We start from the raw sequence: 24,833 nt of genomic DNA, 5'->3' as shown, positions 1-24,833 counted from the left end.
GACTTTCCAGTTCCCATCCCTTGCCCGCAGACACGTGTTCATCAGGCCCACAGTGATCTGTACAAACCAGTCTGAAATGGACACATGGCAAGGCCCGAAGCTGTTCACACTTTACCTCGTTTCCAATTCTTTGCTCTCAACAAAACCGAAGAATTGTATTGACTTGGTGGATGATATGGAAATTTTTAATGATCATTGGGATTTTTCACCTATGGCTTAGAAAGAACTATTGACAGCGTTTTAATAAACTCCCAGTCCCATCTACTCATTTATGTGACAAAAACAATCTTCTCTGCGCTAGAATTTAATTTGCTGAATTTGTCTTAACAAATAATGATATTCAACCACAAGTAAATGAACTAATTGGTGGTGGTGGTGGGCGGGGGTGTTGCGGATCTCTTAAAGAGATGCATTTCCACAGGCCCCAATCCCAACTATGTGGACATGCTCCCCCACACACCCCCAGCTCCCACTCCCCCACTCCCAACCCAGAAGAATGCACTTCAGAGGACAGCACTGGGGCTACAGCTTGGGGAGAGGGGCACATTTGATTAGAGCACACGGGAGAAACGTTAAGGGATGGAGAGGACATCCTGGCCCACCAAGCCCCAAGGATGATTTTCCTGATTGGCGCAGACAACGCATGGGGAGGACCACACGCACGGGACACAGCGTCCCTCACCGAACCATGATGCTGGGGGACAGCACTGGAAACAGACTCGACTGGAAGACACTCATAAAGGCCAACAAACCTTGAACTATTGACAGGCTTCTACATCTTTGTCAGTGGCTTTCTTATTGTTATTTTGTTTTCGTTATTTCTGTTGTTATTGTTTTGTTGATTTTGACTTCCTTTGTTGTTTTATTTGGCTTTGCCTGGATTTTGCACTTATTAATGTATCTGCATGTGTATTTAGATAAGATAGGTGGGATAAATAATTCAGAGATGAAAAGACCAAGACCAGTGGTTTCGGGGGGGATGCAGGAGAAGGGGAAGGCGAGCAAGGACAACAACCCAGGGACAAGGGAACAACAAGTCAGCTAAAATCAATGAAAGGAAGGTGGTAGGATGCCTAGTGGGGTTCAATCGAGGACAATGTAGCAGTGAGGAATTATTAAACCCTAATGAAGGCTGAACATGATGGTGGGACAGGAGGAAATTAAAAGGAAATAGAAGAAAGAACCAGAAGGCAAAAGACATTTATAGAGGTCTAAATACAAGCATGTACATATGTAAATATACATATAATGAGAGGGGAATAGAACTATGTATTCATGTCTACGTTAAGAATTAAGATTGCAGATGGACATTGGACCGTGACTCCAGTACTCCCTTAACACAAGAACACTTTGTTCTAATAATTCAGCATTCTATGATGCTCACCTTCCCAACATGATCGCTGAAGACAAAATGAGTGCATAAGCAAATGTGGTGAAGAAAGCTGATGGTGTCTGGCTATCAAAATATATAGCATCTGGGGTCTTAAAGGCTTGTAGATAAACAAGAGGCCATCTAGCTGAGAAGCAACAAAGCCCACATAGAAGAAGCACACCAGCCAGTGTGATCATGAGGTGGCAATGTGATCAGGTATCCGGCATCTAAGACCCAGAATAAAACCATACCCAAGGTGAATGGGATGGGGGTGGGGGGACATGGAGTGTAGACCCAATGCCCATCTGTAGACAATTGGACATCTCTTCACAGAGGGGTCACAGGGAAGAGATGAGCCAGTCAGGGTGCAGTATAGCACCGATGAAACACACAACTTTCCTCTAGTTCTTTGGCGTTTCCTTCACCCCACTATCATGACCTCAATTCTACTTTACAAATCAGGTTAGACCAGAGAATGCACACTGCTACAGATAAGAGCCCACAACACAGGGAATCCAGGATAGATAAACCCTTCAGGGCCAACAATGAGAGTAGAAGTATCAGGAGGATTATGGGAGGGTGGGGGAGAAAGGGGGAATCAATCACAAGGATCAACCTAGAACCTCCTCCCAGGGAGACGAGTAATGGAAAAGTGGGGGAGAGGCAAGAGAGGACGATGTAAGACATGGAAAAAATAATCTATAACTTTCAAGGGTTCCTGAGGGACGGCGGCCAAGGGGAAGGGGGAAGAAATGGGGAGCTGATATCAAGGGCTCAAGTGGGAAGCGAATGCTTTGAAAATGATGATGGCGGCATGTGCCCAAATGTGCTTGACACACTGGATGAATGTATGGATTGTGATAAGAGATGTAAGAGTCCTCAATAAAAATATTTTTTAAAGAGATGCATTTCCAACATAGTTTTACTTTTTTATAAAAATGAGAATATTTAATTATATATTTGAAATAACTACTATACTCACAGTGAAACTTTAGTAAGGTTACAAAACTGTATTTTTAAATCACAAATTATGAGCAAATGCTTTGAGAATGATTGGGGCAGGGAATGTGTGGATGTGCTTTATACAATTGATGTATGTATATGTATGGATTGTGATAATAGTTGTATGAGCCCCTAATAAAATGTAAAAAAAGAAAAGAAAATGATCAGGGAAAAGAATGTACAGATGTGCTTTATACAATTGATGTATGTATATGAATGGATTGTGATAAGAGTTGTATGAGCCCCTAATAAAATGTTTTAAAAAATCACAAATTATATCCATATCTGCGTTGTAAACGGCTATCATAGGGCACTCTCACAGACTTTGAAGCATGAAAATTACCTACAGTATGGAACTGGGGGAAAGGCTAGGATAGAATTATGAGGCTGGAGAAAAATAGTACAATATTAAAGAAAGTTTCTTGGTGTGTTTTTAAAAGATGATGGTGACTCAGATTGCACTAACTGAAAACAGATGAGCACAAATGTGGGGTGAAACAGTCCATCAAGGGTTAACATTTACACTACAAGGGAGATGGTATCTCAGTGCATAATGTACACACAGCAGTGTACATATTTCTACAGCACAAACACACACACACATGCAGCCTGCTCTCAGCTCAAAAAACAGAACACCAACACCTGGGAGCCCGTCAGTCTTAGGTATCGGGTTTGTTAGCCTCTGATTCGGATTCCAATCTCTAAAGTGAGGCTGACGATACCAACCCGAACAGATTATTGGGAGGATCAGACGCATGACTCTCTTCAGAGAACTCAGCGTGGAGCCCAGCTTAGGAGGAGTGTTGTGGAAATGTTGGCCGGCGTCACCATTCCTGATGGCCACCAGCCCAGGTCCCTTCTTCCCTTCACCTTATTTGCCTAAAAGATCCACCCTCTAGGGCAACGGTTCTCAACCTGTGGGTCCCGACCCTTGGGGGGGTGGAACGACCCTTTCACAGGGGTCGCCTGATTCATAACAGTAGCAAAATGACAGCGATAAAGTAGCAACGAAAATAATGTTATAGTTGGGGGGTCACCACCACATGAGGAACTGTATGAAAGGGTCCCGGCATGAGGAAGGTTGAGAACCACTGCTCTGGGGGCTTCTGGGCTCAGTGAGGCCACTTCAGGTCCCCAACATTGGATTTGGATTGGGGAAGACTGCAGCTGTTGGGATCACGGCACAGTCAAGGGCCTGGTGACCCTCAGTGAAGTGACGCACCTGGCTCAACGTGAAATGCGTTCGCTTTATTAGCTGCAGAACATTCACGGCCAAGAAAGGGCCCCACGATCATCCGAGAGCCATTGAGGCGGAGCCACCGAGGGCTGGAGTGCTGTGAACTGACATGTCCACCACAGAGGACACCTTCAGGTCCAGCAGGGGGCCCAACCTCCCCAAGGCGCTGGGCGCAGGACCATGAGGCAGGTGGTGGGTCTGAGCCGGGAGGTGACCCTGCCCAGAGCACAGCAAGGCTCTCACACCGAAGATCAGAGAATTCTCTTTCTCTCACTTACCTCTCAGTCTTAAAGGTCACCCCTCTCCCATTCCAGGCTTGCAGTCTAAAAGGAGCCCTGGAGGGGGCTGGGAAAGCCCTGAGTCTCGCCACCATGCTTGAAGCTACTCTAGGGGGATGGTTTTAAGAGTTCCTTTTGCCCCCAGGACCCTTGACATTCACCTCCCCCATCTTTAGGCCCCTCGTGGTGTCTTTCACCTTGAGGTTCAGTAGCTCTCGCTCCCTGCAAGTTCAGGATCTGAGCCATATCTCTGGCTTGCTAGCTGTTTGGGAACACAGCCCAGGTGTTCAGGGAGGGAGGCGAAGCGGGGACCACAGACCAATCCCTGTACCCCAGTGGGACACAGGGGTGAGGCCAAAGGTGACAGGAGACCCCGTGGCTGCTCCTGCTCCAAGGATGGTGTCAGCGGTTTGTCCAGGGCCAGGACCAGCGGCCTCCTGGAAGCATTCCTGTGCTTTGGTCCACATGGGTCCAAGTCACCGAAGCTTGGGGCCTGGGAAGGGCAAGAAAGGCAGACTGTGTGGGGAGCCCCCAGGCCAGGTGGTGGGGCCAGTTGGCTTCATTTCTGGGTGGGCATTGGCGGGAGCTGAGGCTGCTCCTTCATAGCACAGGGTCTGGTGACCTCTGCAGGTGGCCATGTCATGATTCAAATCATAAAGAGGGACAGCAGAAGCCTCAGCTGCCCTTGGGGCCCAGAGGCCCTAGGCCTGATGCCACATGAGAGCCACTTGGGGAGTGAAAGACATGCAAGCTACCTGCAGGAAAGCCCCAGGGGGGGGTCCCCTCACCTGGGCAGGAAGGAGATGGCCCTGGGGCAGCCTGGGCCCTGAACTTGGAGTCGCTGGGTCTGCAGGAAACAAGGCCAGGCCTCCAGGGGCAGAGGCTCCCAGGATGGAGGCAGCGTGGCCCTGCGGCAGGGGCTGCTGAAGGAGCTGCAGAATTTGGCTGAGGTCTGAGGCCATGCGAGACTCCAGCCTGCAGACAGAGCCTGAGGTCAGGAGCCCGTGGGCAGGCCAGGAGGGGTGGGCGAGGGGTGTTCAGGCCCGAGAGCAGCTCTCAGTTTGAGGGTCTGCATGGTGTGTGTGTGCATGCGTGCGCGTGTGAGCCTGGGGCCTCTGTAATGCCATTTCCCCACTGGGCTCTGCAGTCCCTCCCAAACTCCCGTGAGTACATCCCTGACTCAGGGGAACAGTGACCCACACTATCAGTCCCCTAGGACACTGACATGGCCATTCTGTTGCTCCCCAGTTCACAAAAGCGCCAACGGAGGCACAAGCGGTGACACCGCTTGCCTGAGCACTAGCTCCAGTGCTGCAGAACCAGAATTTTGAAACCTAGAACTAGTTTGCTCCAAAGCCCACCTACCCACGGGCCACACCCCTTCCCAAAGGACCCGAGAACTTACATTTCTGCACATGTCTCTGCCCCTGCCCCCCCCCCCCCCCCAAGAAGCCTTCCTTGGCATAGTCTAGGCTTTTCTAGGAAAGCATCCGAGGAATTGTGCTTAGCAGCACGGGGAAGGGGAGACCTGCCACTAAACAGGGTCCCCCACCCTGCTAACAACACAACACAAAAACAAAGACCAGGTACCTGGTGATGTCCCTGAGTCACCAGAAGGGGGCGCGTGTGCCCAGCGCCCTGCGGGCGGCTGCCCAGTCTGGCCCTCAAGGGCACTCACTCACCGGCTCAGCTGGGCCTCCAGCTGCTCCAGGCGGGAGCCTAGCTCCCAAGGCCAGTTATCAGGGCCTCCCTGAGGGGTTAGAGAGCTAAGTCTTGGGGCCACTTGCTGCAGCAACTCAGGCCACAGGCCAGCTGTGTCTGCGGGACTCAGGTACGTGGCTGCACCTGCAGGAGAGAAAGGGCAGGCTGAACTCCTGCCTGGTTGGTCCCTAGCCTGCCCCTTCCCCGTCCCCACCATGGGAGCAGAGGGAGGGAAGGGGGTTGTCTCCTAACCTGGGTACCCTGGTGTGAGAAGTCCTGCTCCCACACAGGGCTGGGGGCCCTGTCTGTGCAGGCTGACTGGGTGAGGGGTCCCAGTTCTGGCCTCACTGTCCAGCAGGCGGCATTCCAGGGAATCTTCCGGTGGCTTGGTGTGGAGCCCCAGGGAGCTGGCTGGTTTCCACCCCTGGGGGCAGTGCTCAGGACCCAGCCAGGCCTCACTCTCCGCTTCTGGGAATAGGAACCATCAGGGTTGGGAGGCTGACTCAGGAGGAGCCCTGCTTCCCTGGGGGCAGTCGGAAGGCAGGGCTGGGCAGGACTGGCTTAGCTCACCTGACTGGCTGTCCTTGAGGAGGGGCCCTTGGCTACCCAGAGTCTGTGGAGGTGATGCCTGGAGACCCCCGCCTGCCTTGGAGGGAACAAGAACATCCAGGGGCTGGGGCCAAAGCTGGAACGGGGCCCCTGAGTTCCCTCCCCACCTCCGCACACGGTCCTTGAGACAAGGAGGCAAGAAAGGGTGCTGGCTGACTGGGCACATCGGCAGTGCTTGCCTTAGGCGCTCTTCTGTGTGGGTGGCAGCCCGGCTGCCAGGGGCTTGGTGACAAAGACCTTGCACCCTGAGTAGCCCCCACAGAGACCGGGAAGGCTGTTTTGAGCATTGAGATTTGAGGATGGCAAGCAGGTGAACTGGTCTTCCAGTTTCCTTCCCTGGATGCAAGAGGAGTTCCACCCCCACCCTGAACCCCTGCTGTGCAGGGACCTCCAGGGGGGTTCCTCTGAAGAGCCTGTGACATCCATCCTCTCAGGAGATGCCTTCAGGTGGCTCACAATCCTGGCTCAGGAAACTTGGGAGCACCAGGAGGCTGCAGAGCCCGGGCCCCCAAAGATTGTGATGTCCTTCCTAGCCTAGTGGCTGGCCACGCAGCCGCTTTGTGGCTTCTAGCGGCTGGGTCCCCACTAGGCATGCCCTATGCTGGTGAAGTGAGGGAGGAGAGTCACAGAGGGGCAGCGTAAGAGGGCTCCCCACAGCAAAAAAAGAAGTTGGGGGTTGGGGGCGGGGCCTGGACTGCCATCGCCACTGGGCTGGGGGTGGCAAGGGATAGGGACAGAGGTGGCTGGGAGGTGCTAAAGTGGGGCTCAGTCATTGTCCCTTGCCTGGTAGGTCCTCCTCAGGAGCTGACCTCAGCACCACCTCCCCCTCTCCCCGCCGGCCTCCAGGAAGTCCCCCTGACACAGCAGAAGAGGAGCAGACCCCGGGTCTCGCCCGTGAACCCGTGTGGTGTCCTTGGTTACTTAACTTGTGTGGCTATTTTTCCTGAATGGTCATCCTCCCTTCCACTGATAAATAGAGAGGCAGTTTTACCCTTGCTCTGTGGACACCCCCAGCCCCCCAACACACACTGTGACTGGCATCGGGAGCCAGGGGAGGGCAGGCACCCTCCTTTCACTGGGTCCACGTGCAGGCAAGAGGGTGGGCTTTGGCATGGGGCACACTTGAGGCTGTACTTTGGCGCTGTCATTTCCTGGCCGTGTGACTTTGGGCCGTTTATGTATTCCTCCCGACCATCTGAAAGTCAGCTCACAGTCCTCTTTGCCAGGCAAGGGGCGCCTGAGAGAACCAAAAAGTCGCCCAGTACATGGCCCATGGCTGGCACTGTCCGAGCAGGAACACAGTCTGGGGCTGGAGAGTCAGGGTGGAGAGCACAGCAGGGCTCCGTGCAGCCGCTGCCTATCCTCCAGGCTGGTCCCAGCCCCCCCGGCCCAGCCCGCTGGCCCAGACTCACTCACATGGCGCAAGTTGAAGGTGATCTCCAGCTGACCCCAGAAGCTGTCTGCAAAGGCAGGGTACAAGTCCAGCACCTCCAGCAGGTCTGCCCGCTGGATCTTGTGCAGGTCGCAGTAGGTCAGGGCCCGCACATCCGCACTGGACTTGCCGGGCTGAGCGTGGAGGCTGACGGGCTCCCCAAAGATGTCATTCTTTCCTGCCGGCCAGAGGAAAGAGCCTCTGGGGTTTGGCTCTAAGCTCCCTTCCCCAGACCCTTTCCCACCTCCCTCAGGGATCCTGCAAGGACCCAGCTCAGGGTGGTAAGGGTGGGGAGAAGTGGGGTGAAGATTGATGTGTTGGGGTCCATCCTGTCCTCTGAGCTCCACAGAGATGGGTTCAGAAACCCACCCTGACACATGTGGGTCTTCTTGCTGACCCTCTCAGCGCCATCACAGGTCACAATGCACCTTCCTTTGTCCACTGCCTTGCCCCCACCCAGGGGTCAGTGGGCAGCAAGGGAGATCAAAGGCTCCATCGCAGCTGACCTCCCCCATCTTTGCTGAATGGCAGGGCTGGGTGTAGGAAGCCCCCTGGCCAGGAGTATACCACTCTGTCCCTGGGGAAGGGACTGAGGCTGCTGTTCCTTGGGCCCCACTCCTTGTTGGGGGGCCAGACAGGGTGCACAGTGGGAAGGTCTGGCCAGTCACTCTTCCCTATGCCACTGGGCTCTGCTGTGCAGCAGAGGAAGAGAGACTCTGAAAGCACCTTGACTAGGGCAAGAGGGGACACTGGGGATGAGAGAGGGGGTATGAGGGGCAGGAGCGGGGACTAGGAGTATTGGGCCCTACTGAGGCCAGGCACTATGCTGATCTCAAGACCTCAACATGGATAAGGTGCTAACCCAGCCTCAAGGAGTCCCCTGAGCCCCCACAGGGCATGCACACAAGCAACCAAGAGTCTGACCTGTGAAGCCTCGGAGCAGGGAGACCCAGGGGCTGTGAGTCTCTGACAGAGGGAGGAGCTCATTCTACCAGAGGTGTTTGGGGGTAAGGGGGTGGTTGGAGGGCACTTAAAAGAGTCTGATATGGGGTGCGGAGGCTAGAATAGCGGTTCTCAACCTTCCTCATGCCACAACCCTTTCATACAGTTCCTCATGTGGTGGTGACCCCCCCCAACCATAAAATTATTTTCATTGCAGCTGCATCACTGTCAGTTTGCTACTGTTATGAATTGGGCGACCCCCGTGAAAGGGTCTTCAACCCCCAGAGGGGTCGCGATCTATAAGTTGAGAACTGCTGGCCTACAATATCGAGGAAGACTGGGTACCCTGGGGAGGCCCTGAGCCATGCACACAGTTACTGTTCAGAGGGCTAGTGGGAAAGTTGGAGGTTCTCCATGAGCAGCTGCCTCCTTTGCAATGAGACCGGAGGACTTGGATGGTGCCCGGCTAGTGGTGCTGCAAGTTTCGATCAAAGCGTCCACAGAAGGAGCTTGATCCACAGCTGGGAGAAGAGGCGTGGAGAGACACAGAACAGGATTTCACATTTTCATGGATGCCAGACTTTCTGGAGCCATGGAAACCAATGACCTGAGAGAAACTTTCAACTGTAAACCCCAAATGTCCCCTGAAGTCTCCTTGAAACCAAACAATAGTTTAGCTGAGCCAGTAAGCAATGCCTTCTGTGAGCATTGTGCTCTCTTAAGCACTATCTATAGGGGATCATGGAAGCAGCTGTCAAGAGGCCAAAGGACACATTGCAAAAAAAAAGGACACACTTTCAAATGTTGAAAAGGAAGGAGGTTACTCTGAGGACCGAGGCGTGCCTGATTCAAGCCATGGTATTTTCAGTGGCTTCAAATGCACATGAGAGTTGGACACTGAATAAGGGAGACCGAAGCAAAATCAGTGCAGTTGAGCTATCGTGTTGGCAAAGGCCAGTGACAGTAGCATGGGTGGCCAACAAAGTAACCAGCTCTGTGTGGGAAGAACTACGACTAGAATGCTCCTTAGAGGCAAGGAGGGCGACACTTCCTCTCACATAGCTTTGGGCAAGTTGTCAGGAAAGACCCGTCCCTGGAGAAGGACATCTAAATCGGTAAAGTGGAGGGGCAGCAAAAAGGAGGAGGACCCTCGGTAAGATGAGTTGACACAGTGGCTACGACAACGGGGTCAGAGACGGGGACAGTTGTGAGGACGGCGCAGGGCTGGAAAGTGTTTCCCTCTGTCGTATGTGGGTCGCTATAAGTCAGAACCAACTGGACAGCGCCTCCCAACAACCTATGGGATCCAGGTGACCATGGCAACTTGGAAAACCTAGAGAGGAATTTAGGGTGCAGTGACTTGATGTGAACGAGGAACAAATAGCGCAGGAGAGGCGATAGAACAGCTGTGCCGCACAACCTGACAAAGCCATTCTTGTCACTGACTTGTCCGTGTAGACGTGTTTGAGTTGGTGTGCGTTCGGTGTATATTCTAAATAACAGCAACAAAATAGGGCCTGGAAGAAAGGTTTGGAGATCTTGCAATCAGCCAGTCATTGAATATCTATGGCGCACAGTTCGACTCTGCTTCATATGGAGGGAGGCATCATGAGCTGGACTTGACTCAGCAGCCATTTTGATTGGGGCAGCCCGGGAGAAAGGCATTCTGGGCAGAAGAAACAATATGAGGCCGGGGCTGTGTAATTAGGGCAAAGGGTGGAAAGGGACGCGTTGTGATTCATTGAGGTGCCAAGGTTGCAAATCTTTCCAGAGCAGAGAGCCTCATCCTTTTCCCACGGAGCAGCTGGTGGGTTCAAACTACTGACCTTGCGGCTACCAGCCCAACACATACTGGCTGCATCATCAGGGTTCCTGAGGGGTGCCACAGATCACGATTCATTTGGCATCCTTAACCACAAAGCCCCCAGTTCGAGCCCATCGGGTGCTCCTTGGGAGAAAGAGGAAGCTGTCTACTCCCATACGGATTTCCAGTCTCGGAAACCCAAAGGGAGCCGTTCTAGCCTGCCCTGCAGGGTCCATAGGAATTGCCTCGCTGGCAGTGAGTTTGAGAGTTTTTGGTTTTTTCTTCACAGGAAAGTATAGCTCCTCAATCTGGTGACACTGCTCAAGGGGCGCAGACAGTTTGTGCAGCCAGGAGGATGGGGTGGACGCTAGGATGTCATGCCCAAGCGAATAAGACCAAAGATGAGAGGCCATCAGACCTGGGCTGGTTCTCAGCATTATCCTGCCCAAGTGCCACATTCAAAGAACTGGAGACGGAGGCCCAGAAAGGAAAGGGATTCACCAGGGCCACAGACAAAGCGCAGGAGTTTGAAATCCGGCCAACATTATAAAGGGATGGGTTTCCAGGAGATGAAAGATTATGATCTAATGTCTCTTTCCACGGAGGACGAAATGAGGAGATTTCATGCCTGCCACTGAACCTTAAATTGGACCAACTCCTTAATTATTGATCATAACTATTAGGCCTGCCACGTGGATGGAGCCTCTAAGGTGGGCTGGGAGGCAGCGGAGGTCTCTGAGAGGGGCTGCTGCTTGAGTCCAGCCGGGAAGGATGTCTGGGGCCTGCCAGGTAGGCGCCAAGGCGAGGGGACAGCATGCGCACCATCAGGGAGGGGTGACAGAGACAGGCGAGTGTAAAGCATCGTCAGTAGTCTTGGTGGTGTGAAAGGTTGCTTGTTCAAACCCACCCAGCAGTTCTGTGGGGGCAAGACCTGGCATTCTGCTCCCACAATGAGTCCAGCCTAGGCAATCCGATGGGCAGCTCTACTCTATAAGTAGAAACTGGCTGTGAGTTGAAAATCGGCCCAATGGCCCCTAACAAGTAGCTCGAGCAGCTGGAGCATACTGTACCAGGGGGAGAGGGGCAGGACTGAGGGTCACCCTGGATAGGGGTTTACATTTTGTCCCAGGCCCCAGGAAACCATAGAAGGACTTCAAGTCAAACAGGGGAGAGTACAGAAGTGACCTCCATCAGGTCACTGGCAGAAGTGGAAGAGGGAACACAGTGGGCAGGCCAGATGCAGGGACACAGCACGAGCACTCTGACCCTGACTAGGTGGGCCCAGCGAGGGCTGAACGGGGTCGGACAAAGACACAGAAGTGTGGGGAGGGACGGGCCTTGGTGACTAGCTGGGTGGTGAGTGGAAGGGCAGTGAGGGAGGGTGGGAGCAGGATGCCCTCTTGGTTGCCCTTGGGCCTGGGGATGGCTCACTGGTGCTGAGGAAGCACATTTTGCAAGGAGGTGTCAGGTTGAGATGTGCCAGGTTTGTTTCAGGAAGAAATGCAATGTTCTAGTCTGACACAGGAGAGGTTGGGGCCGGGACAGCACGTTGAGGGGGTCCTTGTGGTACAGGTGGAGGCTGAGGCTGGGGAAGCGAGAAGCTGGCCAGGTGAGACGTAAAGGGCAGTGAGTCGAAGGGAAAGGCGGCTGCAGAGGCCAAGGGTGAAGCTGGAGAGGACCCTGTGAGGCTCAGAGAGATGAAGTAGCACGTCCAAGTGCACATAGCTGGCCAGCGGCAGAGGCCCTAGGAGACCCAAATCTGCTTGACCCCTGCACAGTGCGCATGTCCTTCCTCCACAGTGTCCAGTTGTCCCTGCAGCTGCACTGGATTAGCCAGGGCACCCAGGCAAGGGCACCATCCTCACAGGCCATCATCCTGTCACCATGAGGTTCCCCAAGAGTGGAAGGAGGTAGGAGCCAGCCTGGGGTTCGGTGTCAGGCACACCCGCCTGCAATCTCTGCCTGGCGGCTTACAGCCTGGCCTCTCTGAGCCTCAACTGGGCTGGCAGGGAACGGGGCCCACCCAGGGCAGCAGAGCTCAGGGCACAGTGCTTGTTTGGCACGTGACAGGGTCAGGAAAGGGTGGGGCGGAGGGGCAGTCAGGGCATCCCTTGGCCCACCCACCTAGGATGGCCACGACCACGTCATCGCGTAAGATCTCGATGGAGCCTCGGGAGATGAAGTAGAGCGTGGAGAGCACGTCGCCCAGGTGCACCAGCGTGTCTCCGGGCGGCGCATGCGTGGTCTTGAACTTGACAGCTAGCGCTCGCAGGCAGCCCTTGCTGGCTCCGCGGAAGGCCGGGCAGTGCTGCAGCAGTGCGCGGTGCAGGTGCAGGCAGATGTCCGCCTGCAGGCACTCGGGGAAGCCCTTCAGCACCTGCGAGGTGGGAGGGCCGGTCCAGCGCAAGTGGCCGGTGGGGGATGCTGGGGGCGCCTGGCGCCCGCCAGGCCTTGACCTGGGGTGGGGTGGCTGGAGCAGGGGCGCCCGGCCCTCCCCGGCGGGGCCCAGGCCTCACCGCGTTCATGTCGATTCCGTTGGTGTAGGACCAGGCATGCTGGAAGTACTCTTCCAGGCGCTGGCGCAGGGGGTTGGGGATCTGGTGGAAGCGGATGAACTCTTTGACCCGCAGCATCTGCGTGTGGTAACGCGCCGTGCCCGAGTACAGGCGTTGGATGATGGCCGACACGTTGCCGAAGATGCTGGCGTACATGAGGGCTGGCACGGGAAAGCGGTGAAGTGAGAGCCCGCCTCGGCCTCTGGAGCCCCCACGAGGCGACAGCACCCTAGGGCCAGCTCCAGCTCCTCTCCCAGAAAGCTATCTCCACCCCCCATCCCCCCATCCCACCAGGGACCCTTCTAATTCGGGCCAAAATCACAGGTAACCCAGGATGTCACCAGGGCACCTGGGGGACAAAGTCCCCTGGGGCTTTCTGCTCTCTTCCCTGGCCCAGGCGCCTTCCTGGGTCCAGAGGCCGAACCACTGAGAAGAAAGAGGGAGGGCAATGAATTCCTTCTGTGGGATTTGTTTTCTGCTTCCCGTTGCAAAAGCACAATAAAGGGATGTCGCTTGGTCTCTCCTGTTTGCCGGTGTTGTTTTGTTTTTCGGGGCTGTTACAGCTGTAAATACTTGGAACATAACAACTTCATCTACAACGTTGACTTGTGGAAAATTCCACACTGCCTCAAGGGTTTGAAACCTGGTAACTTGCCAGGGAGGCAGCCAGGTACAGCGGCTGAGGGTGCAGACAGCGTGCAACCCCACCCCCACCCCCACCACACACACAAGGCTACCTGGAATGAATGTGGGTCTCGAAGACTCGTTGGGTGTGTAGCCTTTGTTGAGTTAGGACTCTGCTTTTCTTAGTCCATAAACTGGGGCTTATAAGGTGGCCCCCTGTGGGGTTGTGATGGGAATAAAACATGGGCCTTTCTCTGGTGTTTAGTAGGCTGCATGGGGCTGGGACCTGGGCAGTCCCCCACTCTACCCCCACAAGTCCCTGCCACGCATGGATGAATGTTCTGCTGTCCCTGTCTTGAACATTCTTAATAATTTATAACAAGGCACCTGGATGTTTTCATTCTGCACAGTGTGTGCAACCCCGCCATGAGTGGATTCCAGATCTTTTGCACTGGACCCCACATTTTATGGAGGTGGTCCTGGTGCCTGGCATATAGCAGGAGCCATTAGGATTGCTATAGGAGTCCTGGTAGTGTGGTGGTGATGTATTGGGCTGCTAACTGCAAGGTCAGCAGTTCAAAATCACCAGCCGCTCCTTGGGGGACAAGATAGGGCTTTCTACTCCCAGAAAGAGTTAGTCTCAGAAACCCAAAGGGGGGCAGGTCTACTCTGTCCTATCGGGTTGCTAGGGTCTGGATCAACATGATGGCAGTGTTCTGTTTGTTTTCAATAGGGTGGTTATGAGTCGGCAGTGACTCGATGGCCATGCATTAGGCTGGATGTTTGGGACAGGCACATTAGATCCCATGTATAACAGGGCGTCCTTATATACATGCTCATGCTGCTGCATGAAGAGTCAGGGCCCTGCATGCATTGTCCCTATGTGTTAGGCTCTATCCTTCACCAGTTGCTGTTGAGCAATTGACTCCCTCTCCTGGTGACTCCAGGTGCTTCGGAGCAGAACTGTGCCCAGAGGGTTTGCAAGGGCTGGTCTTTCAGAAGTAGGTAGCCTGGCCTTTCTTCCGCAGTGGACTCGAGCCTCCACCCTGTCAGCCAACTGCACACGCACACACACCTATCTGTATCTTGTTCTCCCACCCAAAGGACGACTCCCTGGGTAAGCCCCGAGCCGCAGCACTCACAGCCCACGAGCATGACGCAGATGGAGAAGACCTTTTCTGAGTTGGTGTTGGGTGACACGTTGCCGAAGCCCACGCTGGTGAGGCTGCTGAAGGTGAAGTAGAGGGCCGTGACATACTTGTCCTGGACCGAGGGCCCCGAGGCCGGGTCGCTGCCATTGTAGCGTTTTCCAAGCTGCACGCCCAGGCTGTCCAGCCAGCCGATCTTGGGCTCCAGGTAGGGCCGCTCCACGTTGCCGATGGCGTACCAGATGCAGGCCAGCCAGTGGGCGATGAGCGCGAAGGTACACATGAGCAGGAAGAGCACGGCCGCGCCGTACTCCGAGTAGCGGTCCAGCTTCCGCGCCACGCGCACCAGCCGCAGCAGCCTGGCAGTCTTCAGCAGCCCGATCAACGTCGTGGTCTGCAGGGGGCAGGGAGGCGCAGGCTCAGCCCTGGATCAGGCCTGGTCCAGGTCTGCGCTCATTGGCTCACCAACTGGTGGAGAGCTTGTCCCGGGATGGACACGTGGCGGTGGGGCCCCCAAGCCGGGGCTTACAGAGCTTCCGGCCTAAAATTCAGAGGACAAGTCTGGGGTGGGCATGAGTGCGAGTGGAGAAAGAGAGGGCAGGTCTGCAAGGGCAGGGGCGCCTTCAAGGGGAGGCAGACCCGGGGAGGGGGTAGGGCCTGTGTCTAAGGACCTTGAGGTTAGAAAGGGCTTTGGGGGGCGGGGGCAGGAGAAGCAACGAGTTCTGGGGAAAGTGACAGGGTCAGATGTATGGACAGGATTTGAACACACACACACACACACACACACACACACACACACACCAGCTGCTGGGTGGGAGGATTGAAGCTGGGAAGTGGTGAAAAGACCATTAGTATCTACAGCAGGGTAGCAGGGTGAAAGGGGGGCGGTGGCGGGGGAGGATTGGAGACTTGGGGGATGGGGCTGCTGGGGCGGGGCGGGGTGAGAGGTAGGGGCAGGGGAGACACAGAGAACAGAGTTGACTTGAAGGGGAAGCTGAGCCCAAGGAGATGGGGCAGGAGGACCCTGTGGGAGGGCCTGGGAAGGGAGAAGAGCTGAAAATGACCTCACTTCAGTTATGGGAGTGAAACAGGCACAGCAAGGGGCCAGCGGTGAGAGATCAGGCTGCCCCCAGAGGCTGGGACCCCAAGAGGGGCATCCTAGGAGAGGCAGTAAGTAGCCTGCCGCAAGCCCACTCCTCTCACTGGATGCACCAGGGCCTGCTCCAAGGCTGGGAAATGACAGACAAGACAGATGTGGTGGCCTCAGACTTCCTATCGCCTCCACTTACTCTCTGCACCCAGGGAGGTCGCAGGGCTCCAGCCAGTCACACAGGCCCAGGGCACGCCACGCCAGCTCACCTCCTCAGAGCCCGTGCGGAAGATGAGCAGGTCGAAGGGGATGGCGGCCACCATGTCAATGAGGAACCAGCCCTTGAAGTAGTGGACGGCAATGCGGCGTGGGTGGCTGACCACCTCGTCGTTGGTGTTGACGTAGGTGGTGCGGAAGTTGATGACGATGTCCACCACGAACATGATGTCCACGATGAGGTCCACCACGGTGAGTGGGCTGCAGGTATAGCCGCAGTCCTCGCGCCGGGACTCCTCCTGGTGGCTGAGCAGGAAGGCGGCCGAGTAGGGTGTGAAGACGGCTGTGTAGATGACCAGCAGCAGGATGAGCCAGTCCCACACGGCCTTGAAGGGGCTGTAGTGCAGGATGGTCCCATGGTGGATGCGTGGGGCCTGCAGCTGGTACTCCGGCAGCACGTCTGCACCCAGGGACAGCACCTGGGGGAGGGACCACGGCAGTCAGTGGGGACAGCCACTGCTGAGGACAGAGGGGTGAGGCAGGTGGGGGAGGGGAGGAACGAGGGTTGTGAAAGACAGAGGGGACTCGGTCAATACAGACGAGGTGCTGGGGAGGAAAGTTCACAGGTGTGTGAGGCAAAGGACAGAGAGGAGGGGGAGATGAGAGGGAGGAGAGGGGAGATGGGAGGGAGGAAGGACGCAGCTCAGGCCCATACTGACTCCAGGTTGGAGGCTCACAAGCTCCTTCAGGAACAGTCCATGTGGAGACAGGATGGGAGAAGGGCAGACTGGCAGGGGAAGACCGGTTGTTAGTATGTGTCAAAGAGCCCAGATGGAGGTTGGGGCTGGGAAGGCTTGGGAGGTCCCTGTGGTCAGGGTTCCTAATGGACACAGGTCACCCTCAGAAGAGCCTCTTGGTTTCTGAGGGTCCTGGGGAGCCTGGGCCAGTGTGCGCCTTCCTGGAGCAACTTCCAGTTTTCCATGGAGAGTCAGATTTGAGGGCAGATGGACTATTCGAGCCTTTGGTGGGTTCTGGGTGGCAGGAAGACTCAACTTCACTTATGTCCGAGGGGAACCCAGTCCCTTCTCCCACCCTCTGCTCCCGGGCCCCACCTCAGAGACTATGGCAGACTTGCCTAGGCTCTACCTAGCTGCCCAGGGCAGGAATCAGCCCGGGCCCTTGAAAAGGCGCTAGGCTTGGATTCCAGCCTTGCTCGGTGCTATACGTGGGGCTCTGGGCAAGTCTGTAGCTTCTGTGGGCCTCAGTTCCCTCGTCTGCAAAACGAGGTGACAAAGGGAATCAAAGTGCACAGGGGTGTTGGAATGACATGAGATGAGGAGTCTAGATAGCCAGAGCCCACCTGTCCCTCTTTCCACCCCAGCTCCCTTGTGCACCATCAGACACTACGCCCCCTGACTTTGCAGACTTGCCACCTCTTTCCCTGTTCCCCAACCTCCCGGTTTGCTCACTGCATGGATATGGATTCAGATAGGGGATCATCCTCTGGGCTCTAGAGGGGTCAAGCCAGCAGGGTCTCCCTGCTCCCCAGGCCCGAGGCCGCACCTGGGTGACCTTCTCGGTGACATTCTGGGTCCGCTCCACCACCTTGTGGGGCGCGATGATCTCAATCTCCGTGGTGGAGCCCGAGCGGTGCTTTTCCAGGTTGAACTCCACAAAGTTGAGCGTGAACTGTGGGATCTGGCTGATGGTCTTGTATTTGACTCTGCCCGAGCCAGGGCCCTGTCCAGTCGGCCTGCCATGAGCACCCTCTGGAACCAGGGAGGGGGTCAGAGAAGCCTGGGCTCTGGCACCAGGTGCTCTGCAGGCAACCTCCCCTGCCACCTGCCCCCCTCCCCGCCTCACCGGAGCCCAGGATGCCCTGGGGCAGCAGGCGCTGGGACAGGCTGCGGCTCCCTCTCTTGGCCAGGAGCTGGGCCAGGTCTTCAAAATTAAGGATGAACATGATAACAGCCCCATCCTCGTTCTTCACGGGCACTACATCCACCAGGCAGCGGAAGCTGGAGGCTGCACATGTTAACGGTGGGGGGGGGGGTGTCACTGAAAGAGTCTCCTGGGGCAGTGACCCAGCCTGGGGCAGCCAAGGGGGTGTGTTGGGGGGGGTTGTTAAGGGAAGGGCAGCTGTGAGAGTGAGGGGCTAGGCAGGGAGCAAGGCTCTTGGCTGCCATGGGTTGGGATGCCCAGCAGGGGCTCCATCCACAGGGCAGAGTGGGGAGAACAGCTTAGAGGTCATAAAGCATCCAGTCCACGTCCCTGCTCGGCCTGCCACTCAGGGCTTAGCCTGGAGGCTTGCTTCTGCTGTCATTAGAGCCGAGCAGATGGGGTGGATTAATGGGGGCTTGGTAGCAGGCACCCAACCCCGCCCTCAGCTCCCACTCCAGCCAGGGGCCCTGCCTCAGGAGAGGCCTCACGGAGCATACCCCAAGTGCTGGCACGGAGCCACTTGGCACATCAGGCCTTGGGAGACCCTGGGGGTGGGGCACAGGCAGGGAGCCCTGTTCTGCAGCCAAGAGCCTGCAGCTCTGAAGCTGGAAGGGACCCCAGGTTGTCACACACAGCGACTGGGAGAGGCAAGGATGGTTGGGAGCTGAGGTTGCTGAGGGCAGTGGGCGGGGTGGCCTGAAGCCTGAGGAAGAGGCAGGAGGCTGCTGGAAGGGGGTGGACAGGGTAGGCGGTCCTGCAGTCTCACTCACCATGACCTCTACCTTCTGGGTGGCCCATGCAGGTGCAGAGCCCCTACACCCCCGAGGGCAGGCACAGCTTCCACCCTCCATCCCTGCCCTAGAGGCCCACACCTTTAGGAGCTAAAATTGTAAGGGATTTTCAGAGTTCAGGTCCCTTCCCAGGAGACCCCATCCATGGTATGAAGGGCCCACACCTCCCACCTCCCACCTAGGGCCCTGGCAGGTGGCTAGCCCCAAAGGACAAGAGGGAGGACAGAATGGGAATCCGATGGCAGAGTCCCCAGGGCAGGCTTGGCTCTGTCGCATTGGCAGCAGCCCAGGCCCTCTCCCAGGTGGTGATTAATTGAAAGCGAGGTGACTAGGAGTGGTGGAGTATAATACACCGAATGGGGGAGCATTGCTACTTTGAGGACCGCTAGGCTCACCTTCCCCCAGACTCCTCACTTAGTGCTCTCAGCCCTCCCTGTTTTCCGAACTGGGGGTGCAGCTCCACCCCTGCTCCCTCCCACCCACGTTCCTCCCTGGAGCAGGAGCCTCCTGGATCAGATTCCCGGACTCCCAGGCACCAGGCAGCCATCTGCCAGCTGCTGTGAGGGGCCCTGGGGGAGACATCTACACTGAGGAGGAGTCGCTGCCTGGCTTAACCCTGGGCTCCCTCAAGGGGCCCTTCCCTCACTCTTGCCAGGGAGCATGGCAGGTTGGAAACCAGAACCTCGCTAGCATGCCTCCTTGGCCAGTGGCCAGAACCAATGACCCAGGCCAGACTCTACCCTCCACCGCTCTGGCCCTGCAGAAACGGCCTGGCAGGGGGCAGGGCAAGGGCAAAGATGGGCAGAGAGCCACAGGCTTTGGGCTTTCTCTATTAAGTTGCTAGGGCCGCCAGCCGGGTTTGAACATAACTGTACCCACCCAATGACTGGATTGTTGGAACCCCGAGGATGAGAGTGGACCGAGAAACCCGGGAAGACAGGCAGAGGAGAGGGTGCATGCACCCATGGCTCACCTCCAATGCTCATTGCCTTTGGGTGGGTAGAAAGAGGCATGAGACTTTGGAAACCTGTCCTGAGCAATCTCTTCCCTGCTCCCTGAGGAAAGTACGGACACGTGGGACACTCCAGCTGTGCCCAGGAGTGGCTGTGTCCCTTGTCACTGTCCCTGGAGGAGGAGCCAGACTTTTCTCCGTCCATTCTTGGGTAGGGCACCTCCTGACATCCACCTCTCTGACCAAGAGCCGCAGCTTTGCCTGGTCCCTGGGACAGCCCACTTCCTTCTGCCTTTCCTCATGCCCCACTCCGCCCTCCTCCCTGTGCTGGCACTCGCCCTGCCTCTGCACAGTCTCCATTTTGTCTTCCATCTGGGGCTTCATACACAGCTCTCCTGCTCTGTGCTGAACCTCAGGGGTGGAGGGCGGTGCTACTCCCCCTCCCAGCGTGGTCCTCCTGGAAGTCATGGGTGCTTGTACATGAGGAGGGCAGACAGTGGCCCTGGACTTAGTACTTGCCTCTGGGGCCTCTTCCAATCTGGCTTGGCACACACACATGCTCATATTCATATGCACACTGCACACACACACACACACACACACACACACACACACACACCGGGCCCCTGGGTCCCAGGCTCTTAGCATGCATCCACTTCCAACTAAATGAATGGCTGTGGTTTGGGGCCGTAAGAGAAGAGGACCAAGAACTCAGTAGCAGAGGGAGGATCTGAGAGCTCTCGATTCCCACCCCCGCTCCACCCTTTCACTGTTTTTTGCCCATTTCTCCGTCCTCTGTAAGGTCCCTTTCTTTCCTAGCAAAGGCAGGCAGAGGTGAGCCAGTTTGTCAGGGGTCTCTAAGCCCTGTCTCTTAGGGTGATGTTTGTCAAAGGCCCTGGCCATTTTGTGCCCAACTTGCTGCAGCTACACAATGAAGGGACGTATGGACACAGACCTTCTGCTTGAACTTGGAGCCTTGCCTGTGGATTACCCCTTTAGAGGAAAGAAGATGGTTGGTTTTGTTTTTTAATCTGCTAGAGCTCTGTTCAAGACCCCTTTCCACCTCTCTAGAGTCAGGTATGGGGAGAGGAGGTATTGATTTGAAGCTGGAGGCGAATGCCGCTAGGATACTCCTCAGTAGACCTGTCAGAGATATGCGAAAATCATTTTGTTTTTTAAAATCAAGTGATCAGAGTCGACCATAGAACAAATACAAGTTATTTGAGCACCACATCCTTCCTGTGGAGTAAAAGGGTCCCAAGCAGGGTTCTAAAAGTCTGAGTCCTGATCCCAAGGGGCCCAAGCCCAACCTCACCCCACTGCTCAGACATACACAGAGTGCTGAAGGGACACCCCACTTCCCAAGATCCCCAACCTGACAGCCCTCGGAGTTTGATATTAGCCTCACCCCTCTGGGGCCCAGGAAGTGCTCTGGGGTCAAGCAGAGTGACAGAAAGGACCTGCTGTCCCCTTCGTTTCCTGCTGTCCCATCCTGTTCCCCCAGGACCCTTCTCACTCTCCTGACTGTCACCTCCTCCCTGCCATGATAAGAGGAGGTGAGGTCACAGCTTTTAAAAATATTCTGACTTCATTAACCCTGTGAGTACTGCCAAACTAAGCCAGATTCTTCCTAACCCCCTACCAGCTGCAGTCCCTACCTGCGACTTACTTGGGTGGCAGCAGTCGGGTCCATCGCTGCCCAAGAAACAGCTGCAGGGTCAGGATCTGCCCAAGGAGTGGCCCCGGAGTCCAGGAACCACACACATACATGTGCACACACATGCTCTGTTCACATTCACACTACACACATACCAGGTCCAGGCCCCTGAGACCCAGGCTCTCAGCACCCCATTCACTTCCAACCAAGTGAATGCCCTTCATCTGCACAGGTTGTCCTCATGTCTATTTCCCCTGTGCCCCACTTCCGGGACCTGCCCTCTTGAAAATCCTGCCTCTGAGACAGAAGCAGTTGGGGGTCCTTTCTCCTCTCTTGTGCAGGACAGGCATGGGAGGGAAGACTCCAGCAACTCGGCTTTAACACTGGGATCTTGATCCCCTTTCCTTAGGTTTCTGTCTCCTCATCCATGAATCAAGAGAGACGTATCTAAGCCAGTGGTTCCTAAACGTGGCAGGAGGCCAGAACCACCTCGGAGATTTTTCCAAAAGCAACCGTTTGGGCCTCACTCCGCTCCTCTGGGCCAACCTCTCTGGAGAAGGTGTTTTGGAAAACACGCCCCAGGTAATTCTGATGCAGAACTAGGAACCTCCCCTCCTAGCAAAGGCAGGGAGAGGTGAGCCAGTTTGTCCCCGTCTCTAAACCCTGTCTCTTAGAGTAACGCTTATCAAGGGCTCAGACCTCTTTGTGCCCAACTTGCTGCAGCTACACAATAAAGGGACATGTGAACACAGACCTTGTGCTTGAACTTGGAGCCTTGCCTGTGGTTTACCTCTTTCCTGTGGAGCATTTAGGCACTGATCCTATTTCTCAGCTCTATGCTTCCCAGGTCCAGTGGGGACCTTAACGTCCTGGGGGAAGGATCTCTGGGGGAGCTGAACTCTGGTCTCCACCCCTGCCTGAAGCAGGGGCCCACTGCTTTTGTTCGGCATGCATGGAGTGTGGGCTGGCCATAATAACTTGGGCTCCATCTGGCTGAGTCTCTAGGTTGGGGCCAACTCAGCCCCCATCTCCCCAAGGAACAGGGACTGGGTGAGCCAGGCTACCACCCCTGTCTCCCAGCCAGAAGCCTCCACTCCTTGCCTGGCCACAGAGGCTGTGAGGAGGTGACTCCTTCCCTAATCCCCAGACACAAAGGGGGGGGGGGAGGTTAATTTCCACCCCAGCTGCCTGACAACTGGGGCTGACAGTGACAGAGTGGGCAGCAGCCAACGAGACATGGGGGAGGGATTGCAGAACAGAAGGTCCTGCCCCAGGACAGAACCAGCCGATGGCTTCCTGATGTCCAGGCCCAGAAAGTGTGGCACCCAAATACTCACTTCTCTCTCTTTATGGAGAAGAAACCTGAGACCCCAGAGAGGGGAGGGGCTGGGTGCGGGCCTTTTGATGGCTACACCAGTGCCCCCCCAAGGTTACTCTGGTTGGGTGAGGGGCCAGCTGGACCCACAGGTGGAAGGGGCCTCACCGTCCTTGCGGTAGTAGAGGGTGTCCACCTTGCACTCCTCGGCCCCCAGCAGGGCCTGGGCCAGGCGGGACACTGAGCTGCGTGGGGTGTTGGGGCCGGTGAGGAAGTCGCAGGTGCATGGCCGCTGCATCACCTCCACCCGGGAATAGCCGAAAAGCTCACAGAAGCCGTCGTTGCAGTAAATGATGGCGCAGTTCTCCATCTGAGCGTTGGCAATCAAGAACTTGCGACCTGGGGCGGAAGGTGGGATGGATGCCCATGGCAGCCAAAGGGGGGTCAGGGAGGGGCCAATCCCAGGGACTTCCAAGGGCAGTGAGGGGGGTGCCAGAATGGGAGAAGACCATGAAGGTCAGAGACCCTGGGGGTGGGGGGGGTACGTGGGGAATCTTCAGGAAGGGAATAAGGGGGTGTCCTCAGTCCTGGGTCCGAGAGCGGGTTCAACGCCTCCAGGAGGCAGTGAAGGGAGTCTGGTGAGAGTCCCGGGAAGGGATGTGGGCCGGAAAGGAAGGAACCTACCAGGGAGCCCAGACAGAAGCAGAGCGGTGGTTAGATGGTGAGGTCAGGAGTTGAGCCACCGGAGGCAGCTGGGGGCTGTGCCCGATGTTCCGGTTACCAGCGGGACCAGGGGACTTTGAGGTAAGTGGGGCTCGCTGGAGGCTATGTCCGGCACGCCCCGACCCCACTCCCACAATCGAAGTTTGTAAAGGGATCCGGCCCCTCCGGCTAACGTCCCCGGGCCCCAGATCGCCCCTCATGCCACAAAACCCACTCACTCTGTCCCTCGAATTTGCGGATGATGGTGTCCAGGTAAGTGTTTTGGGGCGCGACGTGCCCCCTGCGGACCGGCATCCTTCCACCAGGGTCCCTGCCCGGAGTCACCCGGCTCCCCGCGTCTCCGCTGGACCTCGCGCTCCGCTGTGTCCGGCTCCTGGTGAGTGCCGCCCCCGGGGAGGGCCGCTGGTCTCCGGGCCCCGCCCGCCCGTCCGCTTCGGCCCACCCCGGCCCTCCTCCCCCGCGCCGGCCCGGGAGCTGTCCGCGCCGCGGTGCTGAAAGCGGCGCTCCGGCGGCGGCGGGGACTCGGGGCTGGGGCAGGGGCGGGGGCAGGGTAGGGGTAACATCTCCGCGACTGGACGGGAGAGAGGGCGGGGCCTAGGGGCGGGGCGGGGCGGGGCGGGGCGGGGGTCCCAGGCCTGGCTAGGAGGCCGTTCTTTGGAAAGCTTCCTCTGTGGTTCCAAACGCTGGAGCCCTCGGGCCCTCTCCCCATCTCTCCCTGCCAGCAGGGGATCGGACGACAGAAGGAGTTACTAGGGGGGTGTCTCAGGAGATCGGTTTCTCCCCCTGGATCTGATTGCTGAGTCCATGAGGCCCCCTGCCGGCCTCTGCCGAGTGCCCTGCGCCTGAGCCCCGGTGCCCACGCCAAGCTCCCTTCCTGGCTGGTGGGGAAGGAGGGCCCCCCCCGGAAGGCGCAGAGGGAAATAGAAGCCATCAAGTGTCTCCACCAGAGCCGGAGCGCTCTCAGCACACCCAGTCTCTCCGGCAAGGACACGTATTCAAAACCACCTCTTAGCCAGTGCTTAGCCCGTGCTGGCCTCGAACCTGCCCCAGGAGCAGATGAGGAGAGGGGACGGCCTTGTGGAGGAGGTTTCTTGCGTAGAAGGGACCACTCTTCGCTGGGTATCTCATGGCTAGAAGTTTTCCCAGGGTCCAATGACCAGTGGGGGAGGAGGGAGGGTACCAGACGGTGGGGGCTCAGGGTCAGAGTCAGAGAGATTGATAAAACAAATGAGGTTGGAGGAAAGGGATGCCGTTTCCAACACCTAGATTTAATTGATGATGATTCGACGTGGCAAAAGCCAAGCTTTTAGGCAGTTAGACATAAAAGAATATTCTGGTGAAATAAACTTTACAATGGCCAGTGGGGGAGGGGAGGAGGGCAAGGAGGCTCAGTAAGAGCCCCGGGGCCGGGTATGCCTTTGTCTCAAGAGCTACCGTGCCTTGT

At 56.5% G+C, this 24,833-nt stretch overlaps 1 protein-coding gene across 2 annotated transcripts; it reads right to left on the bottom strand.

Annotated features, from left to right (window-relative positions):
• Nucleotides 1-4,094: 4,094 nt before the first annotated feature.
• KCNH6 (potassium voltage-gated channel subfamily H member 6) lies at nucleotides 4,095-23,683 on the bottom strand. Of its 2 annotated transcripts, XM_075559413.1 has the most exons (14): nucleotides 23,608-23,683; nucleotides 22,835-23,065; nucleotides 17,874-18,035; nucleotides 17,574-17,779; nucleotides 16,064-16,489; nucleotides 14,944-15,098; nucleotides 14,699-14,784; nucleotides 12,894-13,093; nucleotides 12,502-12,754; nucleotides 7,616-7,809; nucleotides 6,161-6,236; nucleotides 5,572-5,734; nucleotides 4,678-4,864; nucleotides 4,095-4,382 (listed from the first exon to the last, which is right to left on the bottom strand). In XM_075559413.1, exons 1-14 carry the CDS (start codon nucleotides 23,681-23,683, stop codon nucleotides 4,095-4,097), a joined length of 2,703 nt encoding a protein of 900 aa, XP_075415528.1. The 2 variants fall into 2 exon arrangements, with proteins under 2 accessions (XP_075415528.1, XP_075415527.1); XM_075559412.1 differs by having other exon boundaries at nucleotides 14,699-15,098.
• Nucleotides 23,684-24,833: the final 1,150 nt, after the last annotated feature.

Source organism: Tenrec ecaudatus, chromosome 10, assembly GCF_050624435.1.
Source record: "Tenrec ecaudatus isolate mTenEca1 chromosome 10, mTenEca1.hap1, whole genome shotgun sequence".
Classification (NCBI taxonomy): Eukaryota; Metazoa; Chordata; class Mammalia; order Afrosoricida; family Tenrecidae; genus Tenrec; species Tenrec ecaudatus.
Note: the sequence above shows the minus strand (reverse complement) of the source record. Positions and strands in the feature narration are given on the sequence as shown.

What these genes read in the sequence shown, in the direction of transcription:
- KCNH6 (XM_075559412.1), bottom strand. Translation starts at nt 23,683, where the DNA reads ATGCCGGTCCGCAGGGGGCACGTCGCGCCCCAAAACACTTACCTGGAC. An exon ending in TCACCGAGAAGGTCACCCAG is followed by an intron (nt 16,490 to 17,573) that starts GTGCGGCCTCGG and finishes TCCCTCCCCCAG; the next exon opens with GTGCTGTCCCTGGGTGCAGA. An exon ending in CCTCAAGGACAGCCAGTCAG is followed by an intron (nt 5,735 to 6,160) that starts GTGAGCTAAGCC and finishes TCTCTCCTGCAG; the next exon opens with GTGCAGCCACGTACCTGAGT.